This window comes from Octodon degus, unplaced genomic scaffold (assembly GCF_000260255.1).
Source record: "Octodon degus isolate 3935 unplaced genomic scaffold, OctDeg1.0 scaffold00003, whole genome shotgun sequence".
NCBI lineage: Eukaryota > Metazoa > Chordata > Mammalia > Rodentia > Octodontidae > Octodon > Octodon degus.
The window spans coordinates 7,145,125-7,172,085 of record NW_004524579.1 but is presented as its reverse complement, the minus strand read 5'-3'; the positions used below and the strand labels follow the sequence as shown (position 1 = coordinate 7,172,085).

Below are 26,961 nucleotides of genomic sequence, written 5' to 3'. Positions count from 1 at the left end.
TGTGAAAATACAGCAGAAGCCACTGACTGTGAGCCTGAAAACGGCTCTCACTGAGTCTGCTGAGGTCTTTAACTCCCAGGCCTCAAGAACCGTAAGAAATGCATTTCTCTTGTTTATGGGGTACACCATTGAGTATTTTGTTACAGCAGCCCAAACAGACTAAGATGCTGATTTTAGCCATCTTAGTAGTTTTTTTTTTTTTTTTTTGGGGGGGGGTGATAACAGGGATTGAACTCAGGACCTTGTGCTTGCCAGGCAAGCACTTATTCCACTGATCTATCTCCTTGGCCCCTCTTAGTTTTTATGCTTTTATATTATACTTTCTCCCGTGACAAATGGCACTGGTCATTTGTCACATCGACTATTTCTGTATCTTCTTTAACTTCTTTTCAATGCTATCTGATCACTGTCCTTAAAATTTGGAAGCAACTCTTCACATAACTTAGACACGCTTTACACATCTGTTGTGTCCATGGTAATAGAATTATCTCCTATTTTTCTTCCACTACTCTTGGCAGAGATAACTATTTCTTTTTCTGTGGCTTATCACAGTTGACTGAAAACTGCTCCCCGCACCCGATCGCTCATCGGCACACGGCTGTTGCTTCTCCTGCATTTTACTGCATTTGTATCTCAAACATCTGACATGGTTTTCCCTAAACTAAAGATTATAAATTACGCTTATTTCCACATAAGCAGATGAATTATTTTGTCTCTGATGACATCCATTTTTTCAATAATCATAAAACATGTAAAATTATTCACTTTCCCTCAAAGTAGTTTAAATGACTAGTAGCCTAGGAATAAGTGATGCTCAAAATCATTACTATGAAACTTCAAGGTAATTATTTTCTTTTCTGTTACACATTTTCCTTCTGTTAGACTTTACCTAGACTTTCATAAATTAAGTGTAAAAAAGTTTGATAATTTCTAGAATCATTTTCTGTATAATTTAAAGAGATAGTATTTTGAAAGCTGTAGCTTTGCATTTTATTTTTAAATTTGGTAAGGCAATTACCTTGTAATATTTGTTTGAAAAGTTCTACAGGATTATAAGATCTAAATGTATAAGAACCTTACACTTAATATGATTTAATTCAATTTTTTCTTCATCAATTCAATGACATATAAAATTAGATTACTGTTTCTAAAATGCAGCTCTCACACCATTTATGTTAGAATCACAGGTGGATTTTTGCCTAAAAGACAAGATCTTGAGTCAGACCTAGTTAGACTTCCTGATGACAGGGCTCAGGAATATGTATTTTTTGGCATAAAGCTTTAGGGCGTCATTCTTCTTAGGCACCTTTAAACGTCAATTTACCACAGCTTTGATTTTTAGTGTTATTAGCAGGGTTTAGCTTTGGTGTTATGCAGATACATAAGCACTGGTAAATAAAGGGTACTCAACAGAGAGCCAGGCCAGGTATGGGCAGCAAGCAGACCGGAAGTGCACTAAGCAAGGTTGCTGGTACCACGTAGTCTGGCTAGGATCAGAGTTCCAGGATCTATATTTAACCTACAGTGTGACCATGTGCTAACCAAACGGCTCACATTTCAAACAATGAGAGTCCTGGTTGGGTGTGTAAAACACTTATGTTTGGGCTCAACATCTGTTAGCTCTTCTCCGGCATCAACCTGTCACACCTACCTTGAGCAGTCAAGACTTACCTTGACGAGGGTCACAATCCCTTCATTAGTTTGAGTATCAGTTTCTATGTGGAAATAACCCCCTTCGTTTCCTGAGGCAAACGTGAAATTGGCCAACCAATTATCAGAGCCGACTTCATCAGCATCCGTCACTTTTATGCGCATAACTTCCACATTGACTTGATTTTCTTCAACAGTCCCTTCATACTGCGAAATATGAACATGTGAGTTTTAAAAAATGTTAATGCAATACACATTTCAAGGATGAGTAAGTAAATACAATTACCATAAAAGTAAGTTACCATTTCATTTGCCACTACAGGTATGTTGTCATTGACGTCCAGGATACGAATCTGAACTTGAGCTTGGTGCACTGGCTTGTCTGTTACTTGTCCATCACCATCTCTTGCTTCCACTGTCAAAGAGTAGCTGCTGTATTCCTGCAGAGCAACAGAAAACCCCACTGGGGTGAAAACGAATCTTCCCCAAAGCTGCCTTTCTAACTTTAGTTTGCCTTAATATTAGAAAATGGACTAGAATAATTTCATTCATAAATAACTCCCAGGACCTGCTGTTTTAGGTATAAATATGCAATTTGTTTTCAATCTCAGCTTTGCAAAAGGGCAGAAGAACCTCAGGGAGTTACTGATAAGCTCTTAAATTTGTCACTGGTGCCATTCTCACATGGTGCTCTTTAGAATCATCTGCACGAAGGGGCGCTGCTCAAAATGTGGGGTGTTTATGTTGGACGTGAAGGCAAGACAGCAGGAATTTGTTTTTTCTGCCCCACATTTTATTCTCAGCTAAATGCTAAGCCAGAAAATCCTGGTCCTAAGAATTTGGGCCAGTGAATGCAAGGGGTCCAGATTCCCCAGAGTCAGGCCTCCTGGGGAACACAGCGTCCTCCAGATCGCATGTCCCTCGGCTGTCACTCACGAGTGCTCACTCCAAAGGGCGCCCTTCTTCTCCGCGGTCCCTGTACCACAGCTCTGTTCAAGGTGACCAAGAGTGACTGACTCTTCAAGGTGTGAGGAGCGTGGGTGTGGCAGGGGCTCAGCGCAGAGGTTGGCCAGCTGCCCGGCTACAATCCCAACAGCTTGGAATCTCACTAGCCATGTTGGACACACGCATAATCCCTTCAGCGCCTGGTTTCCTTACATGTAAGATGGGGATAATAATTGGATCCGCTCGCAGGGCTTCTATGTGGATTTCGTGAGTTAATCTGGGTAAGGGGCTTAGGACGGCACCTGGGACATGGTAAATGCACAGAAAGTGACAGCTGCTGTTACTGGGTAAATCTCCTGCACTTCAGAGAGCCTTGTTAAAAATCCCACAGCTGACTCACAGTAATTCCTTTCTCATTCTAACTTTATGTGGAAAGTTGTGGAGCAGAATTGTAGGAATAATAGGTCATATTTTTAACTTTCATGAAACTCCAACAGCAGTGTTGGCCACAATCCTTCCCATCGGAGCAGAGTGAGTTTTCCAAGTATGCCACAACGCACGAGTGGCGATTTGTACCTCACGACAGCCCTGCATCCTTGAACATTTTATTCTCATACACTCATGTATGTAGTATTTAAAACATCTTCTAGCACTCATTTTACCATAAAATTTTGAATTAGAACTAAAAAAGTGAAATATTTAGGAGAACAATCTTTCCAGAAAACCCACCTAATTTTTTTTTTTAATTACAGGTTTTGAAACAATATTTTTCCTCTATGAAAGTTTTAACACCTGAATTAGAACCCTGTCACCTGTCCCCAACCTCGACCCCTCTCACCACCACCCTGCTCCCTGCCTACGAATTAGTGGTGGAAGAGACTTCTGATGACTCCACCAAGAGGAATGAGGCTTTAGGCCTCGTGGAGAAGGACTCGAATGGTACTGTCTTTACGTAATTTAAAAGTTTGGAATAGCAACCCTCTAAAAAGAAAAAAAAAATTAATTTTAAACAAGTGTATTTGATGCAGAATATACAATATTATCATCTCAACAGATAATCAATATAAAATGAAGATGCTATTCTGTATCTCTTCCTAATTGAGTGGATTTTTTAAATAGCTCAGTATGCACACAGCACATCTCATTTCAACTGTGGGCACATCACCAACCACTACCATAGTGGAGAGGACATCTGTTTTTTTAAGAGTATTTTTTTATTTTTTATTTTATTTTTTAATTAATTTTATTGAGAAACAAATAGCAATAAGACAGTTTCAAAACCGATTAGTAGGACAGTTTCAGTAATCAATACACTGCATATTGTTGTCTTCGTAGTGGTTATTCATAGTACAAGATGCCTGACATCCTTTTTCTGAATTGATTTTTTGTTTGGGGGGGGCGGGTACTAGGAATTGAATTCAGGACCTCATACTTGCCAGGCAGACGCTGTGCCACTGAGCCACATCCCCAGCCTTACACTCTTGTTAAAGGAGGACGATTCTTATATTAGGAATGAGGAATATAGAACAAAAGAAATTTAGAAAAGAACAATAGAGGGCCAGGGAGATAGCCTGGTGGTCCAAGAGTACCTGCAAGCTCAAGGACCCGGGTTCAATCTCCAGTGCTGCATGCCATGCCGGCCGCTGAAACCGGGCGTGGTAGCAAATGCCTTTAATCCCTGCTCTGGGGAGGCTGAGACAGGAGGATCACTATGGGTCCAAGCTACATTGCAAGACTCTGCACTCAATCAATCAATCAATCAATCGATCTATCTTAAAAACAAGAGTAATCGAGAAAGAACTAGAAAGGATAGCAAGGACTATAAAAGATGGGTAACATGGAACATTAATTTACCTCTCTGTCCAAGGCAATACTGGTTGTATAAATCTCTCCTGTATCTTTATTTAGATAGAACACTGGAGAATATGCAGGCTCCTGAGATACAATTCTGTAGGAAATTTTAGAGTTCATAGTGTTGGGCTCATCTGCATCCTCTGCAGTGATTTTCATCACAAGTGTGTCTGGCACAGGAAAAGAGGGGTCCGAGTTAGGTACGCTTACACGGGGTATCATCTGATTTATAAGTTCACCAGTTCTCAACAGGATTTTGGGTACTTAACAAAATTATGCACTATTTTACCATGATCAAAACATTCCTGGATGAGGAAGTGCGTGCGAATGGAGCAGAGGAGGAGGAAACACGGGATGGGGGGGCAAGGCTGAGATTGGGGGAAGTTCTGCAACTGTTATAGGAACCTCACAAGATTGTTCCAGCAATGAATGCAGAGACATGTGGATGAGCTGATACACGGCCCCGATGCTCATTAAAATTTTATATATATATATATATATACACATATATATTACATATACACATATGCATAAATATATTTATTTATTTAATTTTTTTCTTCCTGTATTTAGGGCAGGGTCTACAGGGTACTCAGAGTACTACAGAGATTGGACTTGTAGTGATTCTCCTGTTTACAGCCTCCCAAGTGCTGGGATTACAGGTGCCTGCCACACGCCCAGTCTCAATCATATCTCAGCGTGTTCCAGGGGTGGGGCCAGCACGGCAGGCCCAGGGATTGAACCCCCTGGCCCCGGCATCTACCTAAGCAGGTGCTTTAATCTGTTAAGCTATTTGGTCAGCCTCTTTTAATTTTAGTACAGGGTCTACAGGATCTCACTATGAGTAGATCAGATTTGTAGTAATCCACCTATATTCAGCCTCCCAAACACTGGGATTACAAGCATGGGCCACCACGCCCAGTCTCAATTGCGTCTCAGCACGCCCCGTGGGTGGGGCCAGCAAGGCAGGTTGGGGATCGGATCCCGGCTGCTGCGCTCTGCCTAAGCAGGTGCTTTAATCCGCTGAGCTATTTGGCCTACTAGATGTTCGTTAAAATTAAAGACAAATCAGGAGACATACAGTTACTTTTCACGTTGATTAAAAAGAAATCTCTACTTCAAGCCCTATAAAGAGCAATGCACTGAATAACGTCAACAAAAGGGTGCCGTGGGAGCTATGTAAGTCAGAGGTCAGCGGCTGTGCCCCGCGGCCAACGGCCAGCCAGCCGCCTGTGTCAGTTACGTGCAGTTCTGCTGCCACAGAGCCACACCCACTTACTTCCACAGCCTGTCTCCCGCGGGCGGGCGGCTGCTATGGAGGCCCACCTGTCCTATCAATGCACTACCTTTCTGAGGGGCAGAAAGATAATCTTTAAAGTCATCTGAACTTATGATGAGGAAAGCAGTTGGGCCATTATCTACAGCAACAGGGCCATGATCATTTGTCCTGCAAGTTAATACTCCACAGGCCAAATGGGATTTACACAATGGCGATAAGATGACCTTGGTTATTCATTCATAAAAAAAAACACTCTTACGTGCTGCACTCAGTTCTTCCACAGACCCAACGAAGACTTCCTGGGTGAACACAGGCTCGTTGTCATTGACATCGAGAACCCTGATGCGGAGCTCTAGTGGCTTCTCTAGGTTGTTTCCTCTGGAATCCATAGCATACGCCGTTAGCTGAAATCATGACACAGACAATAAATGAGACTTGTTTAAAGCTAAGATAACTGAACTGCTATTGGACAAAAGAATCACAGCCATTACTAAGGAAAAATGGCAAATAAATGTAAAAGTGTTCTTCTTACCACATAAAACGGTATTTCTTCCCGATCCAGAATGCTGGTAACATTCAATTCTCCATTGTCTTTATTAAAGACAAATATACCAAAAGGAGGCTCTGTAATCCCTTTTCCAGTGTATCTGTATGTAACTTTTATTCCTCTTTCTTCTGCAATATCAGAATGTATCTAACATAAAAAAAACAGAAGATTGAGTTAAGTTCTTTGTAATCGGTGTGTAAATATTTTTAACGGCCATTACCTTGGGAAGCCGTCACAGTGCTAGTAGAAGGGAGGTGGAACAACATGTGTGCTGGTGCCCTGGGTTCTCGTCCTGTCTCTACACACTGGGGTGAGATTCTGAGTCAGCCACTCAACCTCTCTCACCGCAGCTGTTGGAGACCAGCTTCCAAGATAAACATGAAATGACCAGGGCTGTACACTCCCTTGAGGACAAACTCCAAACACCTAATGAGCCCAAAAGACATCTGTGGGGGTGACCTAGAACTCCAGCTCCATCATTTCCTAGAAAAAGTCTCTGTTCTTTCCACGAGCCTTGGTGCGTGACTTGTCTTCGCCACTGGATCACCATTACTTAAGCAACGATGTTTGTATCCTATCCTATTGGTTAATCATAGCTGTAACTCATACCGATGAAGTAGGGTTCTGGGGTAACCCATTCGGGCCCCCTCTTGTTCCTCTGACAATCCTCTTTCTATCCACTTAACACAACTTCCTACTCCTAATCTCTGCTGTTAAAACTCTTTAATTTTTAGAGAACAGGAACTCGGCGTATTAGACATCTTACAGGCTGGGAGTTATAGTATTTCCCTTATGTTGTACTGGAGGATCTGATATTGCCTCTGCAACAGTGTGGTAAGACATCTTCCAGACAAGGATTTAAATAGGCTACCTCCGTGCTTGGAAAGACAGAGCAACTCAGTAGTGCTTCTCACTTTCTGAAATCATCTTTATTCTCTATCAACAATTTTATTCCTAGCTCTCATTCTTTACTGGTAAATTTCTCCCTGGGACTCCCTACTGGTTCCTGCATTTCTCCTTCATATATCACTGAGCAACCAGGGAATGGCAGATGGGTCTGCCAGCCTCTGCCCCCAGCCCTACTCCTGAGTGTAGCGAGGAACTCGGGGTGGTCATTCTGCAGAGCCTCCGCTGGCCGGCCCTGTTTTCCTGCCGAGTACACTGAATACATGTACATGTATGGACCTGTATGTTTACACAGAAACAGTATGAGAAGGCCATCATATGTCTTTATGTACTGAGCATATACTCCTACTTTGAATACAAAAACTGTGTGGACAGAGCTGGCAGTTCATACACACATACGTATGCAAGCAAGAGTACATACACATCTATACACATACGGTTTTGTAAGGCTTGGAAAATGCTAAAGCGAGGACAGCATTACTTTTAGGTAGGGAACGTGGGAAGCTAGGGAAAAATTTAGTAAGATCTTTGGCTTTTTATTTAAATTTTACTCTTAGCCTATATAATTAAAAACAGTTAAGATCAGCCAACACTTACTATACCATTAAGAATCAGTGCATTTTATGAACTCCGATTAAAAGATGGTATGAATGTCTCAGATATGAAACAACCAAGCCAAAACAAAACCAAAATGCAGCAGCTTGAATACCTACTATTATGTGAATCCATACTTAAGGAGTGTGGATTTTAGGGAGGCATTTCAATGCCTTCTATGAAAGAAACACACTGCTAGAAAGTAAAATTGTCTTCTGTTCTGCAGCAGTGCAGCCCTTCACACCTGACCTTGATGAGACCAGGAAGGGGAAGGTAAGCGTAGATGTGACTAAGACTGCAGGACACAAAGGTGTACAGGCATCTGCCACACACAAGCTTCAAGCAGGCAGGACCTGCGTACCCCGAGGAGGCAGCTTGGGCCTCATGCACCCTCTACTGATAGGGACAGACAAGTGGGGAGCTGAGGGGACCACCCCCTAGAGGCTAAGAGGACAGAAAGAAATAGGGTGAGGCCGAAACGTGAAGCGGACACTTGAGCAGAGGAAGCCTGATGATGCCCCAGGACCTCTGCGGAATAGCTTCAGGGTGGGGGAACAACAACTGCACAGGGAACGTGGCTGCACTGAGCTGTGTCAGTGTGGGGACGCAATGGTGTGGGCGATGCGAAGCGACAGGCACTGAGGATGGAGAGCAGGCCAAGGACACCGAGTCCTGTAGGCTCTCAGACTGGAGAGGGGCTCCTCCTCCTACCACACCCGGGAGCTCCTCCGCAGCCCCATTAAGAGCTGAGGAAGAGGGGCACGATTTAGGTGTCTTTTTGCAAGTTTGCTCTAGGTCGTTTCTGGGGATGGCCGATATTGGGGTGGGCTGGGAGTGACCACACAGGAGACAGTGGGACAGCGCTGCTGTGGAGGGCAGGTGATGTCTGGGATGATGGGGGTGGCAGCAGGGAGGAACGGAAGTGGGCAGTGTGGAACAGAACCTGAAGTACTGGCTACACTGCTGGTGTGGAAATCTGAATAGCGTGATAGTGCCACTTACAGAAAAGGGTAGAACTTAAGGAGAGCAGCGGTAGGGGGGGAAATACCAAGGTCCAGGTCTGCATTTGCCAACTTTGAGGTACACAGTACTGGGACGATCACATCACCCATGAAAAAACCAGACTTCTGCGAGTAGAGAAGCAGCGAGTAAGTTATTAAGCCGGAACAACAGGCATAAATTAACTGTCTGCTCACCCTACCTCTTAGATGTGAGTTCTTTCCATTTTGCAAACCACTCTTTAATGCTAATCCACTCTATTGATTACTGTAACATTCTGTGTTAAACTAAGATACAACTAATGCCAGATTCCTTCCTTCCGTACTGAATCAAAACCTAAAGTTATGTGCATTTTTAGCAATGAGGCACCCTCTTCCGGAATGGGAGTGAAGAATTTAGGGTTGGCACTTTCCACTAATAAGCTCTGCTAAGTTTCAACTGTACCCTAAATGTGTGCATGACTGTGTGTATCAGTAATCATATCATCGTCCTTTAATTTAAAGAGGACACAGAAATCCTCCCGAGCACAGCTGCAGTCGCACGCATGTGCCCTGTCCCTGCCCAGAAGGTACCTTGGCGATGGGATTCTTCCTGGACAGATCCTCTCCCTCCCGCAGAGACACGGGGGCCGTGATCCAGGCCCGCTTCTGCCGCACCAGGTGAGAGCGCCTCGGAAGCAGCTTGCTTTCACTTCTTGCATTTAAGGCCTACGACAACGAAATATTGCCAAAAACTTATTAAGAGTTACAAAGCTTAGCATGATACTCTGTAATATAGTAATCTTTAAAAATAGTGCAACTTTTTTTTTTTTTTTTAATGTATTTAGTACAGGGTCCACAGGGTCTCACTCTGTAGATCGGACTCATAGTGATCCTTCTGTTTTCAGCCTCCCAAGTGCTGGGATTACAGGCGCGCGCCACCACTCACGCCCAGTCTCAATCACTGGCACGGCATGCTGGGGATCGAACCCTGGCCACTCAGCTCTGCCGAAGCAGGTGCTTTAGTTCCGCTGAGCTATCTGGCTGGCCTTGTAGTGCAACTTTGAAGACACATTTGGTACTTCTGGATAGGCTTCATTTGCAAAGAGGACATGTGCATACAAGCCAGCTTTGCAAGCATCCACGAGATTGTATCAAAATCTATAAAGTAGAAAGGCTTTATTCTTCATAGTAAGAAAAGATTTCCCAGAGTGAAGAGCTCAAAAGGCTGAAGGGTTATTTAGTGGTCTTAAGATTGACAAATTAGATATAACAAACTATGTCAGAACATTTTTCTACTACTTGCTAAAAATAACGCTTTACTTATCTGTAATGATTTATGGTAAAAAATTTTTTTACTAATTTGGGCATGACGGCATATGCCTATAATTCATGTAGTCTGGGAGTCTGAGGCAAGAAGATCACAAGCTTGAGCCCAGTCAGAGCAATTCATCAATTCAGCAAGACCCTGTCTCAGAATAAAAAAAAGTAAAACGGTCTGGAGATGTACCTCATTGCAGAGGCCCTGGGTTCAAACCCCAGTACCATAGAAACAAAACACAAAACAAAAGTCTCTATGTTTTAAGACTAAATTTTGGTACACTGTGGACACAAGTCTAACTGACATGATCCGCTGCCCGTTAACGAGTTTATTGCTTTCCACGCTGAGTCAAGTGTGACATTTCCCTTTGCAACTTCAGGTGGAAAACAATTCTGCAAATTCTCACTTGGGTTTTATAGGGAAGAATATACCTTATCCAAAGAAGATTGCAGGATAGGCGACCCTCCCATATGATCAGACATATTTATTGCATGAGGTTTTTCTTAGCATTTGACTTGTTTTATTGCTGCCCATAAATAGGGATTTTGAAATTTTTGAAGTATATGCACTGGTTATCATTAGATCACTGATTTTTCTGGGTTTATATTTGAATATTTTTTAACTTAAAAATATAAAGTAAGTGACAAAACATTACAAATGATAACAGTAAAACCTATGATGTTAAAAGGCAAATCTTGCTTCTTCACCTGTTTTTCACAGAGCAGCCATGGTTAACAACTTCATGAGAACTTTTTACGATCTTGCCTGCCTACACAGGCGCACACATGTGCGCGCACAGGGGCAGGTCCTTTTCCGGTAGAATGCTGCCTTCGGGGATACATGCTCTCTGCAGCTGCTGAATGGGAATGGTGCCGTCTCTAATCCCAATGATGGAAATAAGCCCCTTGCTTCCTTACCTCTAAGTGAAGTCCATTTCCAAAGGTAAAGCAGATCTGTAAAAGAAATATAAACAAATAAATAAAAGCAGATGTTTAGCAACCACTACCAACCTTTGCCAAAAGGAAACAAAACAGAATTTCTCTCTTGCCCTTGCCCGACAACCAGCGCTAACGGGAAGTATCTGCATTCTCCTTGGTCTATTTCCCTTCCTCCTGAAGAGACTAGTACCTTACAAAACAAAACAAAATACACATCAGAATAATATTTCTTGTGAAATGTCATTCACCTCCCAGGGTTTTCTTCTCATGTTCTCTGGGATTCACTCACTTTTCCGCGAGGCTGAGACTCCCCCACCAAATCCCACCATCCTTATGAGACTGTCCGTCCATCTGTCTGTCGGTCGCCCCCTGCCCCGTGTTCTGACCTCTCAGGACCTCTAGGTCCTCAGGCCCACGACTCTGCCCTGTGGTTCCTCAGAGGCCCTGTCACAATCTTGCTTCATCGTATCGTTGCACTACTCTCTGAGATGTGCTTAGGCTCCCTCTCACCAACAAACTCCTGTCTTGCTTTCTGAATTTTGCTGCGATTTCTTTACCGCCCATGAATCAATCCCCTGCTGGCTTCACGCTTTCCATAATGATTCACTTGGTCGCTCATTTCCGTCACTGCAGACCAAGGCACCACTGCCAGCCAGCCTAATGACAGAGAAGCCTTCACTTTCGGGACTCCCTGGCCCTCCTTCCTCACACACAGCTGACTACTGTCCACTGGCTCCCAACCTGTGCGGTAACACCTCAGCAGAAGGCCACGGTGCCGAAAGCACTCTACAAGCAGCCTCAAGCAGCTCTCCATAGGTGCTCCGGCCCCCCTCCGTAGCAGTGGGGCTCCTGTGAGGGTGAACATACGCTCCCATCTGCCCGGAGAGAGCAGGCTCACGCCTGCTGCAGGGTTCCATCTGTTAGCCTCCTTCTGATGTGCAAAAATGCATTCACGCAGACTCAAAGCGCAGCAATCCTGGCTTTGTCTCCTCTTATGCCTGCCACTGCTTTCCAAACTTCAGCACCTTCCTGTCATACCGCCCAACTGTATCTCTGGTCCTGCTCCTTCCTGGGCGATGGCTGCACACTCCTTCCCCTTTCTGCCAGGGGAGAAGAGCCCTGGCTCCTCTCTGAGGTTAGCTACTGGTCTTTGGGCTCTGCTTTAGGCTCTGCTAGCCATGCCCCACTTTCATCTTTTCTAGAACCTTGGTCTTTCCACTTTCAGATTTCTTCTCCACTATCTACTTTTTCTTCTGTATTTTAGGGAAGGGTCTACAGGGTGTTCAGGGTCGCACTACACAGATTGGACTCGTAGTGATTCTCCTGTTTACAGCCTCCCAAGAGCTGGGATTACAGGCACGCGCCACCACACCCAGTCTCAATTGCCATCTCAGTGCATCCTGGGGGCGGGGCTGGCATGGCAGGCCCAGGGATTGAACCCCCGGCCCCTGCGCCTGCTTGCAGGTGCTTTAATCCGCTGATCTATTTGGCCATCCCTTAAATGCTTTAAAAAACCTGTTCTTCATGGGGTTCATTCTTCTTGTGGACTTTTCTCAATGGTATGTGTTCTTGTCTCCCCAGTCTAAAAAGAAACTCCAGGTCCCAGTGGATGCCTGAACTGTTGGGGCAGATGGACCACCACGGCTAACTTTCTATCTTATGTCAGATACATTATTCTTCTTTTCTCTGTAGATTCCACCTAGCAATGGCCAGCCATGTCTCTAACCAAAGTTGTGCTCACTACATTCACTTATTTTCCAAGGTGCCAGGATATGAACGTGGGCACTTGGCAGCTGATGTCCAGGGTCAACAAGATCCAATACACATTTCCTTTTAGTTAAAGAGTAATTTAAATTGACTTTAAATAGAGGAACAATTTTAAATTTACAAAAATGATACAAAGATAAGATCATGACTAGAGAGAAAAAAAAATTCTCTCAGGCTTTCACAGAGAGCAAATTGTTCAAGCAATGGCCGTGACTCACCCAGATGGCTGACACTGACAAAGGATCTGCAAGGTGCTGTACACGGTTCCAGGGTAAATCCTGAGGGGATTTGACTGCCTTGTCAGATACAGAAGTTATATTTTTAGTAGGTCTTTCTTTAACTTGGTCTTAACCATTCAGTAGAAAAGTATAATCACAAGGTATAAAAGGTAATGCCATATTAATATACTGAGCTGTAAAAGGCTCAAGTCAACTTCTGACAATTGCCAGCTCTGCTGATAACTCACTACTATTATGGACTGTTGGACTATATTGGGTTATTTTGCTGAATTCAAGTACTTACAATATTTGAACTGGCATCAAGTATGAAAAGGGCTTTTATTTTTTTTGGTGGAACTGGGGATGGAACTCAGGCCCTTGTGCTTGCCAGGGAAGCGCTTATTCCACTGAGCCATTTCCCCAGCCCAAAAAGGGCCTTTAAAGATTTCTCCAAATACTGCTTATCTAACTGCAGTAGAACACCCCTCTCTGACAAAACCAAAAGAAAAAAAAAGGGGGGGGGATATGTAGGGAACCATGAAGCTAGGAAATCGATCAAGTATGTGTAGGTGGGACTTGGCCCAGGGCCTAAAGCAAACAAGCTACCTCAGTTCTGAGATGAACATCCTGTTTGATTAAGGTTAGCTATCAGTTGCTAGGCAACCTAGTATCATGTGTTACTAACTACACAAAAGTGTAAATAAAGGAGTTTTGTTGTGAAAAAAATATATGTATTTGTGTATACACAAGAGAATTAGGATATACAGCTACTTTCTCTTAGTTCATTGAGAATAAAAATTCGTACTAACTTTGTTTATTTTATTTTTTATTTTTGGCAGAACCGGGGATTGAACCCAGTCCCTTGGACTTGCCAGAGAAGCGCTTATTCCACTGAGCCATCTCCCTGGCCTCTTTTACTTTTTTTTTTTTTTTTTAATATTGTTTAGACAAGATATTATGTCTGCATCTCCTCTGAATAACTACTACGAAGACAACAATATGCAATGTATTAATTATTATAACTGTCCTACCAATCTGATTTGAAACTGTTTCATTGCTATTATTTTATCTTTCTTTTCTCATTAAATTGAATAAAAAAAAGATCACGAGCTCCCATATCCATTTTCCCCTCATGCTAACTAACACTTTACGTCACTAACTCAGAATTAAGAGAGCAGTAACATTTAATCAGTGCAGCTGGAGAAGCATTTGCAGCTTCTCCCGGGCAGTTACTATTTTCTTTTTTCCCTACTCTACCCTTGGTGACTGAGTCAACTCAGTGTAGCTCCTTCTGGGAGGGGATGGGAGAGGAGAAGAAAACAGTTAAGTCCTATCTCCAATGAGGACATCCACACATACTCAAAATTCTTTGGCAAGAAAAATTTGTCTTCTCCATTTATTTAAAATTCAATGACTTCTATCCACATAGGCCCATATGCATTTATTTTGTTCTGTGGCTTAAAACCCAGTACTATTTTAGTTATTTAGCTCTTCCAACCTTTCAGGGTTGGCTGCTGGATGACTGCACAGGTTAGACTCTGTCCTGGGCATGTTCTCATTTTTTTGTGTTGTGTTCTCACGTTCCCGCATCGTATGCTGTGCTGGGTTCTTCTGGTATTTCTCCTGTCCCAGGCTAAGAACCAATCATTTCTCCAAGGAGCCCTGGTTGCTGAGACTGAGAAATGACATATAAAACCCAAGACCCGGAGACAGGTGTAGCACACATGTTATAAAATTATTTCTCTTTTTAGCCATTTCCAGATCAGAGGTTTTTTTTTTTTTTTTTTTTCTTTTTAAACTCCCTTCCTTCCTTGAACTCACTATATATTCCATACTGGCCTCAAACTTGGGCAATCTTCTGCCTCAGCCTCCTGAGTCCTGGGATACAGGTGTGCCACCATGCCTGGCCCAGGTAAGAACTTTTCTTAACTTTGTTATTACTGTTAGAGACTCTGCTTTAATCTGCGAAGTGGTATCACCTGGTTGGAAAATATGTAGTATTGAAAACTGTCAGATTTAGAGTTAAGTCTTGATTCTGCCAAACAAGCTGCTTTAGTTCAAGTTTTCTGATCTGGAACCTGAGAATGATGGTGGTAGTACCTACCATGGTGGGCGTCTTCAGGCGTGCAGCTAACTGCCACGCGTATCTCCAGAGGGCACAGAAGCCCATTTTGTGTGGGTATGAGGTAGAGTCTGCCCTGTTCATGGAGCCGAACTGTCACTGCTACATAACATGGTGTCCTTCCTCTGACAGCAGCTAATTTAGGTGAAAACGTCTAAATGCATTTTGGGCAACAAGGTACCAAGAGAGATAATCGTCACTAAGAAGAGCAGCAGGCACATGGCTCTCGTTGGACGTGGCAAGTGGAATGGCTACTGCCATCCTCTGACCATGAAGGGAAAGCTGACAATGTGGCAAAAGGCCGAGCTGAAGCGCTAACATCTTTGACGGTAGAGAATTGGTCAAATCTACAGCTACTATATTTTTTGACCCTTTCTTATGCAATGCTAAACATTTTCCTTAACCTACTGTTGCCTGGATATTACACTTGCAATTTGTGGGCATGGCTGGGATCGAACCCAGGGCCTTCTGCAGTTTAGGCAGGTGCCCTAGGCCCCAGCTATCCTCCCAGCCCTGCTACTTGAATCTGAAAGTAGCCCAACCAATACACCCAATCTGCAGCATTTCTAAAGAAAAAATACATGAAATGTAACTGTTGCGGTGGCCGGCACTCAGTAAACAGCACTCCCTCAGTCCTAAGTCTTGTGTATTAACATTTTATCCTCAAATCTCTGAGCTCCTACAAGATGGTTAAGTACCAGCAGAATGCTTTAGCCCTACTGGACTCTCACAGGGTGGGGAAACAGACAGAAGCAGGCTGTGATAAGAGCTATAAAGGAAATTACAGCAGGGCCAGGGTGGTAGAGTGGTTTAGGAGACTGAGGAGACTCTCAGCAGGGATCCTCCTATCTAGAGAGACCTGAAGGGAATTTGGAAGCAAGTCTAGCAGAGCCCTGCAAAAGGAAGAGCTGGTCGTGCTGTGTGAGTGGCACTGGGCGTTCGAGGTTGGCGTTGATGGAGGTGAGTGAATGAGGAGGACGCCGCCAGAGGTACAGGCCTGCGCCGGGGCATGAAGATGACTTTGGATTTTGCTCCAAGTGAAAGAATAAGCCACAGAAAGCTTTAAATATTGGAATGGTGCAAACCAATTCGTGTTTGAATAAACTCATTCTGGCCACTATATGGAGAATGGCCAAAGGAGGCAAGAACAAATGATTCAGGGCAGGCAGCAGTCACGCGGGAGTCTAGACAGCAGGTAACATCAGCTCGGACCCTGGGGCTTCAGTGAAACGGGCAACTGGTGGGTGCCGCTCGTGTACATTTGGAAGGCAACAGAGCCTCTGGATGGACTGAATACGAGAAAGAACAGTCGAGATGAACTTTAGAATTTTGACTAATTACTGGGAGCGAAAGCGGCATTTTCTCTGATGAGAAAAAAATGAAAGGAGTTAAGTTGGGAGATGCCTGTGGGGGTGGCACTGAGGGAGTGGGCAGGACGTGAGCCAAGGGCTACTTCTGTGTTTCATGTGAGTGGCCTGGAGGATGAGATCGGTGCTCAGAGGTCAGGGCTGGAGGTGCAAGTGCTGGGTGACCAGAGGGCTTTAGCTGCGGGGCTGGGGTACAGACAAGAGGCCGCACACATCTTCAGTGTACTATTTATTCTCCTTCCTAAAAAGCTGTTGTTAAACTGCCGTGTCTTAGGAGCCAGCATCCAGAAGACCCAGTGAACTTACGCTGTCCCCAGTCAGGACAGAGCCACCTGCAGGATCGATGGAGACTTACGAAGGTCGAGGTGGCGGGGCACTGGCCAGCTATCTTACTGTGACGGCTGCTGACACCATGTTTGCAGACCACGAGGATTCAGTACTCTTGTTATATTTATGTGCACTTTTCTGTCTGTATGTTACACTAAAAAGTTAAAAAAAAACAATGGATGCACATCTGAAATCTGAGGGTGTCTTGGAATCCAGGCAATACGGTTCTGCTATTTGCATTTTTATAGCAGCTACGCCAACAGCCTATTTTCAGACAGTGAGGCACAATGGACTGAAATATTTACTCCACACACATTGTACAAAATCCCGTAGGAATTACAGTAATTATTTTGTCAATTATAGAACTCTCTGCTTATTGGACTGCAGAGTTCATCTTACCTTCTCTTTTCAAATGCAACTAGTTTAGATTTGTTTCCTCGGGATTCTGTATCTCACTGAACATAATTTAAACCAGTGGCTCTCTGAGGGGTGCAGTTTTACCCCGCCATTCCTGCTCCTCCCTCCTACCACATGGGTGTTTGGCTATGTCACAGGAGCTGGTAACCACGCGCGGGGGATGAGAGTTACTGGTACCGAATGGGTTGGGATAAGTTAGGCTGCTCAACATCACGCCACGCACAGCACGGGCCCCACATCAAAGCATCCTCTGCCTCCAAGTGGCAATGTTCTGAGGTGGACGGCTGCAGGGATGACGAGGACGGCTATAGGAGACGACTACAAAACATGTGACAGCCAGAACTTTCATTTTCTCACAAGAAGCTGGGTGACAGAAAGATGTCACATGTGACATGCTGGAAGAGGAAAAAGAGGCTTCTAGGCTCTGGATCCAAAAAAAGTTTTTAGGTAAACCAGAAATACCCCTCAAAAGTTAAAATTTCTACTGTCGGATCCTACACAGCTTCTACAAATTGACCTTCATGGTAACTGGCAAAAACAGTGCCTTTTGTTTTTGTTTTGTTTTGTTTTTCTTGGACACAAGGGAAGGTCAAATATCACAACAAACTCTTTGTTCTTCAGGTCAGCACCTTTAGACGTGACTTCCTGCTCTGAAGTCATTTTGATGAGTTTCTTTTGAAAAAATGCAGCTGAGTCACCGGAGGGCAGCTCCCCCTGGCAGTTTCTTTCTCGAGTCCTCCCTTCCAAGGCGATCCCGAAGCTTCCTTCTGTGGTTCTGCAATTCCACGATACGGTGGCCCTTCAATCTTTAATCTCACACTACTGTGTACTTTATTGCAGATGAAATGTAGAGGGACACAAAATAATTTAACATCTTTCTGTTTCATTTTTATGGATTATAATAATTTGTCACTTCGATTCAATAAGAATAACTTTGCAGAGAAGGTGGGCAGTGTGCTTAAGGGGTAAGAGTCTGGTCTCCACAGTGATGACTGAGCCAGTGTTGGTTGTTCTTAAAATTCAGGCTCACGCCAAGATCTTTACGATACCTGGGTTGCATCTTCCTGTCAACTTCTGAGCAGGTGCAATGTTTTACCATGTTTGTCCTTTCCATTGTAAAGAAGGGCAAAACAGCCCCCGCCCTGAAAGTCCTCGGCTCTTTATCCATTCATTCAAAATGATTCCAAATTTGGATGAAATAATCTAAAGGAAATAACCCAAGATCAAGGCAATGGCGGGGCCTGCTTATGCCCTCAGGGCACACATCCCAATTTTTCTGCTTGTGTAGACAGAACTGGATATATAGTCTTTCATAGCTCTGTGAAAAACAGGTTTCAGCGGATCTTGACAGTCACAGAAGTACACACATTCTGAGGAGTTAAGGGGACCCTCTCAAGTCAGGGTGGGTCTGTGATGTTGGTAGCTACTCAAATCTGATACAGACCAAGTTCACATTAAAAATTCAGCTATCCTACTTCCTTTTAATCTCTGTGTGTGTGTGTGTGTGTGTGTGTGTGTGTGTGTGTGTGTTTAGGGGAATGGTCTTTCCAAGATTTCTTATCTTATAGCTGAATACCACAACTTATTAAAAAAAAATCTCAATTTGAAAGCATAACATACAACTGATCTAGACATTCATGTATTACTATAGTAGTCTCATTCAATATTTGATTCAAATATACAATAGTTTCAACTAAGTAGAACTCTGAACTTTTTAAGAACTCTGAACTTGAATTTTAGATAGTAAATACCTCTGACTAACAAAGTACAGTCTATTATTTATCATACTCTTGAGCCTGCTCTTCAGATGTAATTTCATTGTAACAAGTATGATTTTAGTGAGTCACACCGAGGCTAGTGCCAACGAGGAAGACATTTTCTTTGGTGTCATTTTACTGACTCGGAGAGTTTTACAACACGGGGATTTGCCAACGCCGCGATACCCTCGACTTGTTAGGTCATGCTGGGAAGCCTTACTTCCAGTAAAACTGTGCACGGCTCCAGTTCCCCCCACTGAGACAGACAAATGTTCTGAAGGCCCAGAAAAGTCAACATAATGCTAGTCAGTATCGATGCCTTGGCCCCTAAATCACTTTTTAAAAAAGATCAGTATTGCTAACAAATAGTTAAAAGCAGATTTTTTTAATACTTCATTTTTCTGCTCTCAACTGTCTTTTAAAGGGGACACTGGCAGCGGTTCTCACACTTGCTTGGGGATTATCTGTTACAACACGGACCGCGGGGCGCACCCGGGGAGGCTGGCTCAGTGGGTCTGGACTGGACACAGGACTGGGTATTTCTAGTCTGTTTCCAGGTAATGCTCCTGCTCCTGCTCCTGCTCCTGCTCCTGCTCCTGGAAAGGCACTGCCGAAAGCTACTGTGCAAAACCCTGACCAGCAAGGGAAAGAGCAGAAAAGGACACACGGGAGTCCTAAGCTGAGAAGGGTCCTTCGTGACAGACCAAAGTGTGAAAAGAGGAATTGTACATCAGGAAATTCACGAACTGTCTCATTGCAAGAAGATTTTACTGTATACGTATTGATCCATGGCCATAGGATTGCTTTATATGGCATTCCCCTCGGTTTATAGTTCTTTTCTAGTTGAAGTTTTACTTATCCTGAGCATTTGTTCTTTTTTTTTTTTTTTTTTTTTTGGCATTTGTTCTTTTTGAAATAATTTACCATTTTATTGTTATGTCTTTCTTAAAGCTACAATGATTTTGGAATCAGGAAAAAATATATCTGTGAAATACATTTCACATATTTAACGTAACTTGATGGACAAAAATTGTAGGCTGTTTCCTTTATTTCTGTAAAAGATTCATGAAAATTACACCAAGAAATAAAATGAAGTAAAACTATTTTCTTCCCCAGAGTTCAAGAAAACCAAGAGCTGCAGATTGCCCTTTTGTGCCAGTAGGTGGCGCTGGTCTGCCAGGAAGGCAAACCCGAGGAAGCATCAGACACTGACTGGCCAAGGACTCCAGGGGAGGCAACTAGCAAAGTTTTTAGAAAACATCTGGGGCTTTTGAAGTCAAGTGAGTATTCTTCTAGAGTTAGATCTATGCAAGTAAATATACCTGGGTTCATATTTCTTTTCTACAATAATTCTAACTTGCAAATAAACCTAACTAATGCTCTACTTGTGGAAGTTTGGAGGGTACTGATACCCCGCTGCAGAAAATGCCAGGAGGGGAGGCAGGTGACACTGTCGTTCCAGACTGCAGGACAGGAACCTGGAGTCAGGCAGGCGCCGTTCTGTGCAGCTGCCCTCAGTGTAAATGCTCACTAAATCCGGAACCTGGTCCACACACCTGTCACGTTCTCTGTCCTACACTGGTTTTCCTTCCCTGTAAGCGCCAGGATGGTGGGGCAGTTTTCCTGCCCCCACGCACCGCACAAGCAGGATTAGTGCTGAGGGAAGACAGTCATGTAACGTGCTACCCAACCTCTCTGGGCATTAAAAATTAATCTTAAACAAGTGAAATTCAGATTGTTATTTCAGTTTTTCAAACACTGCAGGGTACTTTAACTCTGGTGTTTAATGCCTGAGGAGGAATTTAGCTACTTTGCAGATACATGCTGCAAAGATTTTGATCAAATAAAATATATGATTTACCAGGAAAGAAAAAAGTATAGAGCAATCCCTCCACCCCCTTGTTCAACAGGGTTAGTCATAGGTTTTTTGGCAGCGCAGTAAAGAGAGAGGATAGGGAAAAGAAGCCTTTATGAACTCCAAAGACACGGAGAGGATCGAGGGTCAGATAGATCTGGCCTGAGACAAAGAAAGCTGAGGCTGTTATGGCCTTTTGTTAGGGGTGGAGTTTGAGGGGGATGTCTAGAAATACCTGAGGGGCTGATGGGGGTCTTTCCTGTGGTGCTGGGAAAGGTGAAAGGAAATTGCACCCTGGGCTTGGTTGAGAAGTGGGAAGGGCGTCTCTGCGAAGATAAGCAGAGGTTTTAAGGGCTTCAGCCAAGGTAGATGACCACCACAATAATTCAGCAATTTATACTAGGGCCAGAACCTACAGTCGGAAGACCTCCAAGGACGCCCAAAACTTTTGGTAGTATCACACGTATAAATACTATGCTTCTTCCTACACATATAGCAGCATTAAAAGTTTAAGTTATAATTGATGCACAGTAAGAGATTAACAACAATAGCATACTAAAAAAGATCAGTAACTAACAATAACAAAATAAATCATCCATAAGATACTGCAAAAATTAGTTGAAATTTATGAATTATTCCTTCATGTTTTAAGACAGGTAACAAAAACTGTAGAAAGGGAAACCACAGCAGAGAGAGAGTCACTACTCTTACACTACGAGGGAGGGCACTACAACAAAATAAACACCTACATAAAAGCTCTCTGGATCTGAGCAAAGGTGCAGACTACTTTCTGCTGACGGGGAGCACGGAGCAGTGGGCCTGGTCTTGGAACAGGGGCCGTGTATGTGTGCAGAGATAGGAGGAGGGGACACGTGCAGATCAGAGGCAGCACACGCCTGAACAGGGGATGTGAGGGCGCAGGACAAGTTGTGCAGTCCAGCACCTGGTCTCTAGGATGGCAGCAGGAAGGGAAGTGCAGGGGTGCTGGGACCTTCACTGACCCTACAAGGAGCGGAGCGTCACTGCCCACTTCTGCACAAGCAATTTGTTATGCCATTTCTGAGAAATGTGGCAACTCTGGGCCACATAAAAGGCAAGAGACAGTCTGAACACAGAGCAGTCAATAAGCCAGGGGAGAGACAGTAAGGAGGACCAGCAGTAGGGTAATGGCAATGAGCAACACGGGTAGAGGCTGGAGTCCCTACTCAGACAGAAATCCTTCCAAACACCCAAATCAGAGCCCCTTTCATCTACCACTGTTTGTCAAATGGGTCCTGCTGGCATTTAAGGTAGGAAGGTGCTTTCTATGTACTCCAGCATTCTTGGAGGTTTCGTATCCCCAGACTTTGGGAACAAAGTACCAGGCGTCTGACAAGCCAAATCTCCCTGCTCCTTTGGTTCCAGAACAACCCCCTCCTCCTGCAGGCTGCGCGGTCTCTGGGCTGCTCTGCCTGTCTGATCACAACAGACCACTCCTCAAGGCCTTTTCTTTGCTGTTGTTGTTCTCAACCAGCTAAATCCTAGCTTCTCCTTTTCGACTCTCCTGACCATCTCTACCCGAAAGGTCCTTTCCATTTGCCCGGAAATTACCCCCCCCCTCCCCAACTCACGAGGCAGAAGCCTTTTCTGATTCCTGCTAGCTCCCAGGTCAAAGACTCACTGACGCACTCTTCTGTCTCCTCCTCTTTGCTAAGGTAACACTGGCCTTTTCCAGTTCTTTCAAAGAACCAGGTGTGGATCCTGAAAACCTTCCCTTCTTCTCTTCCCGTCATCTCACTGACCCATAATGACGCTGAGATCTTGGCTGGGATGCTTAGTTTCTATAGGCTCTGTGGGACTGTGTGTTTCTTTATTTTTCTTTCTTCATTACCAGATGAGAAGTTAGCTGTTTATTTCCTTGCTGTACCCTTTACTACACTGTAAATACACAGAAGGCAGAAAATATCTATTTTTCATTCTCTAAAACACTGTCTAGCATCCAACACTCACTAAACAGTGGTCATACGTGCTTTAGTTCTTTCCTTGTAGGTGTTTTTCATCTTGCCATTATACTATGGTATAAATCTTGGGAGTTCCAACAAGTTTAGTAACTTTTACTTGTGATTTGAAATAAAAAATTTCAATGTCTTATGAGGTATACACTTCTTATACTTTAAGAGAAACTAAACTGAGAAAAGAGTATTTCATCATGCCCAGATGAGATGTTCAAAAGTGCTATCAAAGCTGCTGAAATTTGTGGTGCATCGAAAGAAAAAAGATGAAAAAACAAACAAATAGACCTAATGCTCATTTATGATTTCAATTAAGGTTTCTAATTTTTATTACAATTGGGCAATTTTCAAAAACACTATTTCCTATTCAATGTGTTATTCGCATTGTGTACGCTTTCTTCACAAATAAGGTTTTCTGCAAAGTTTAGGCCACTCCATTCTCCCTCTTACACCAGTCTGTTAATTTGGTGAGCTCGGAAGTTGCTATTTTGCTTTAAATCCATAATCAAACAAAACTTCAGAATTGCCATTTTTCCATTACCTACTTTTTAAAAAAAATCTTTTAAAAATGTATTTAGTAAAGGGTCTACAGGGTCTCACTACACAGATCTGACTTATAGTGATCCTCCTGTTTTCAGCCTCCCAAAAGCTGGGATTACAGGCTTGTGTCACCATGCCCTGTCACAATCACGATCTCAGCGCGCCCAGGGGGCGGGCCTGGGACGGCAGGCCAGGGATGGAACCCAGCCCCTGCGTCTGTCTACCTCAACAGGCGCTTTAATCCGCTGAGCTATCTGGCTGGTCTTTCTACTACTTTTGGAACAGAAGCAAACACAAAGCTTCTAAAATTCCTGTGTAACTGAATATTTTTAGTGGATTTAATATTTACCATGCAGTTTATAATTGTTCTTAAATCTATGTAGCCCATTTGCATAACAGAACATAAGCATAATTCTGGTTCTTATAAGTGAGAGAGTGGAATTGCTTGCTGTGGGTCAAGCTGTGTACTCTAAATGAAAGTATGTGAAAGCCCCAAACACCAGGACCTTCCAATGTGACCTTACTTGGAAACAGTGTCTGTGTAGATTTAACTCACTTAAGCTTATGGAGGTGGGCCCGTGCTCACATGACCAGTGTGTTTATAAAAATAGGAAATTTAGACACCGACATGCACCAAGAGAAGATGACAGAAAGGGACAAAAGAGAGAGCTCTATGTGATGATGGAAGACTGGGGTGGCACATCTCTAAGATAAGAAAGCCAGCAGCTACAGACAAAGCACCAAACAGAGGGGCGAGGAGGGACACCACAGAGTTCAGAGGCAGCAGGGCTCTGGCAACACCTTCATCGTGGACGTGTAGCCTCCTCAACCTTACACACAGTAAACTTGTTTTACGTTCACCAGATTCTGCACCTTATTAAAGCAGTTTTAGCAAAGGGACACTAAATACCTTAGGCGGCCTCTGAATTAAGTTGGAGTTTGATGGTAAAGCGCAAGCTGAATTAGTCAAAGGCAAGACTGAGGCAGTCTTCAGCAAATCACTCTCCTGAATATTCTCCGGTGAAGCCTCTGAGCCCTTTCAGAATAATACTTTCAACTTCGTAAAACGCTGGAATATGAATAAGCCCAGTTATATCCAAATAGTTACAGAATTTTAAAAACTAAAAGACCTAGTAAAGGTTGGTAGTGATGTTCAGCATGAATGCTATTTTGAAATAACTGGAATATGTAAAATCAGTTGTGAATTCCATTGTGGCGAAGTCATAGATCTTGCCAACCCTATTATATCATCGTCCTTATAACGTAAACGCTAATTTCCGTTCAGAGGTTAGTGGAAATATATATGTAATTAATCCCCTGCATCTTGGGGGCATCTTCCTGAATTCCATCAGTGGATAGTTTCAGAGTCAGGAGGCCCCCAGGTAAGGAATGCTTAAAGAGGACAGATTCTGAAGTTTCACTCATGGAGGGTGTATAGCTCAGTGGCACAGTGCCTGCCTGGCAAGTGTAAGGTCCTGAGTTCAATTCCAGGTATCCTTCGCCAAAAAAAATTAGTAAAGTTTTATTCAGATAAGTTGTTTTTCCCATTTTGTGGCTGATGCTCAACTGTTACCCTCTAATGTTGTCTCCTTGTACTGCAAGGGAAAGCCAAAACCACACATTCGCAGGCCTAGTTCTCAGTGAGGTTTGGATTATGTCAACTCAGGACGGCCATCTCTTTTCTGATATACTTACTTTTTAATTTCTTGCAGATTTTTAAATATTTTCCTAGGCTTTACAGATTGAGCATTCCTAAACTAAAACACCCAAATCTGAAATGCTTTGAAATCCAAAATTTTTTGAGACCCAACCGGTATCCACAAGGGTATTTTAGGGGGAGCACTTAGGATTTTTCCATTTGAGACACCCCGCCTGTATTTGCATGATATTTGCAAGAAGGACCTGTGGCAGAAGCTGTGAGTGTCTGCTGTTTTGGCTGGCACACACACACACACGTGCTTGGTTCTCGCAGCAGTCTTACTTGGGCTCTCTGGTTGGTCTCTGGATTCCCTGGTGCCAAGGGGCAAGGTGCAGGTTTTGCCTTTGTCGTGAACTGGATCAGACATGACGCGCACCGGAAACTGGTGGCCAAGTACCATCCGGATAGCTGTAGCTCTCTAAACTGGATTCTACCCTGGGGCTTTGAAGTTGTGGGTTTAAACTGTAGTGGGTTTCTGCAACCTTTCTATACTGATGTAGTCAAATTAATGTCCTGAAGTAAATCTCATTACTTTAGCCTGTTAGAGAAATTCTGTCATTTGTAAGGGGACTTTGAGCAAATAGGCTGTGGTGTATTCTTTTTTTACAAAGGACCTGATGCTTTCTATTCTTTACCAAAACACTGTATTTCCAACTTTAAACACAGTGGGTGTTAAAAGTTAAACAAAATGCTGAAAAAATCCCCCAGAAACAAACTACTATTCTCCGACAAGCAAAACAACAACAAAACCCACACTCAAATATACTTCATATTACTAAATGTATTATAAAATACATAAAAATAGTCCAATAATTTTGCTCCTGATCAGTTGATCATTGTCACTCTTTAAAGGAGCAGTCTCTTTCTATTTTGCCTTAAAAAATAAGAAACAGAAACAAAACCCCATCTCTATGGAAATCTCATACACATCTTTTTCTCTTCTTCACCCACAACTCCAGGATGGAAATTCATCTTCTGAAAGTCAGAACCACTCATAGAGTGCTGCTTGCATTCTTAAGTTTAATAACTGCACGCGAAAACAGCATGATTTTTCTATCTCATCCATAAGTACTTGCAAAGTCTCTGTAAGGAGAGGCCACACCTATCCCACCACTGTATCTGGCTTTATCAAATTCCATATAAAAACCCCCGGCAGATACGTCCCTTAATTACGTGCAATCCCTTTAACAAACAGAAAAATAACGGCTTAAAATCCTTCTGAAAGCAGAAATCAAAATAAGAAATCAAGAAATAAGAAATCCATGTTCCGGTGTGAACATGGATTCCAGCGGTTGAAAGGCTCTTTTGGTAACCTCTCCAATCCCCACGGGATGGTGCTGATTCTACACTTACATTTCCTGTAACATTCTGAGAAAGTATCTAAACAATTAAATGATTACTTCCTTTAGTACCAGAAAACTTTCTAAAACGCGATTTCCTGACCTTGAAAGTTAAAAATGTGATTTAAAAAAAAATTTTTTTAAATAGTGACACAGCTTGATCAAACGAAAAGAGAAAGCTTTTAAATCACAGGTCCTAAAGAAACTATGTTTAGCTCTTGTTTTGCACTCTAAGAATACAGGCTCGTTCCTGGGTTCCCAAACGGGTGGCGCTGGCCGGAGAGCACGGGGACAGCGGGGACTTCTGGGAAGGTGGGAAAAAGCGCCAGGACGGCTCTGCGTGCGGACAGATTCCCAACAAAGCCCTCGGTCCTGTTAGGGGTCCCCGCCAGGAGCCCCATACCTCGGATCGCGCTTAGCAAAGGACCCAGGGCCCCGAGCGCGGCGAAAGGAAAGCCGGAACCGCGCTCCGGCCGGCGAGCGACGTCCCGCAGCCCGCCCGGTCCCGGCCTCCCGCCAGCCTTCCCGCCTTACCAGCAGCAGCAGCAGCAGC

The 26,961-nt window shown here is 43.5% G+C and overlaps 1 protein-coding gene across 1 annotated transcript in view; it reads right to left on the bottom strand.

Moving 5' to 3' along the window:
- The window catches only part of Dsg2 (desmoglein 2), a gene marked incomplete at its 5' end in the record, with an annotated part of 48,225 nt that extends 21,265 nt beyond the window's left edge, over window positions 1-26,960 (bottom strand). The window contains 8 exons of the mRNA XM_023713385.1: window positions 1,672-1,857; window positions 1,953-2,090; window positions 4,450-4,616; window positions 5,985-6,129; window positions 6,258-6,419; window positions 9,344-9,478; window positions 10,988-11,023; window positions 26,943-26,960. Of these exons, the coding sequence (XP_023569153.1) occupies window positions 1,672-1,857; window positions 1,953-2,090; window positions 4,450-4,616; window positions 5,985-6,129; window positions 6,258-6,419; window positions 9,344-9,478; window positions 10,988-11,023; window positions 26,943-26,960 (987 nt within the window). The remainder of the gene's footprint in view (window positions 1-1,671; window positions 1,858-1,952; window positions 2,091-4,449; window positions 4,617-5,984; window positions 6,130-6,257; window positions 6,420-9,343; window positions 9,479-10,987; window positions 11,024-26,942) is intronic.
- Window position 26,961: the final 1 nt, after the last annotated feature.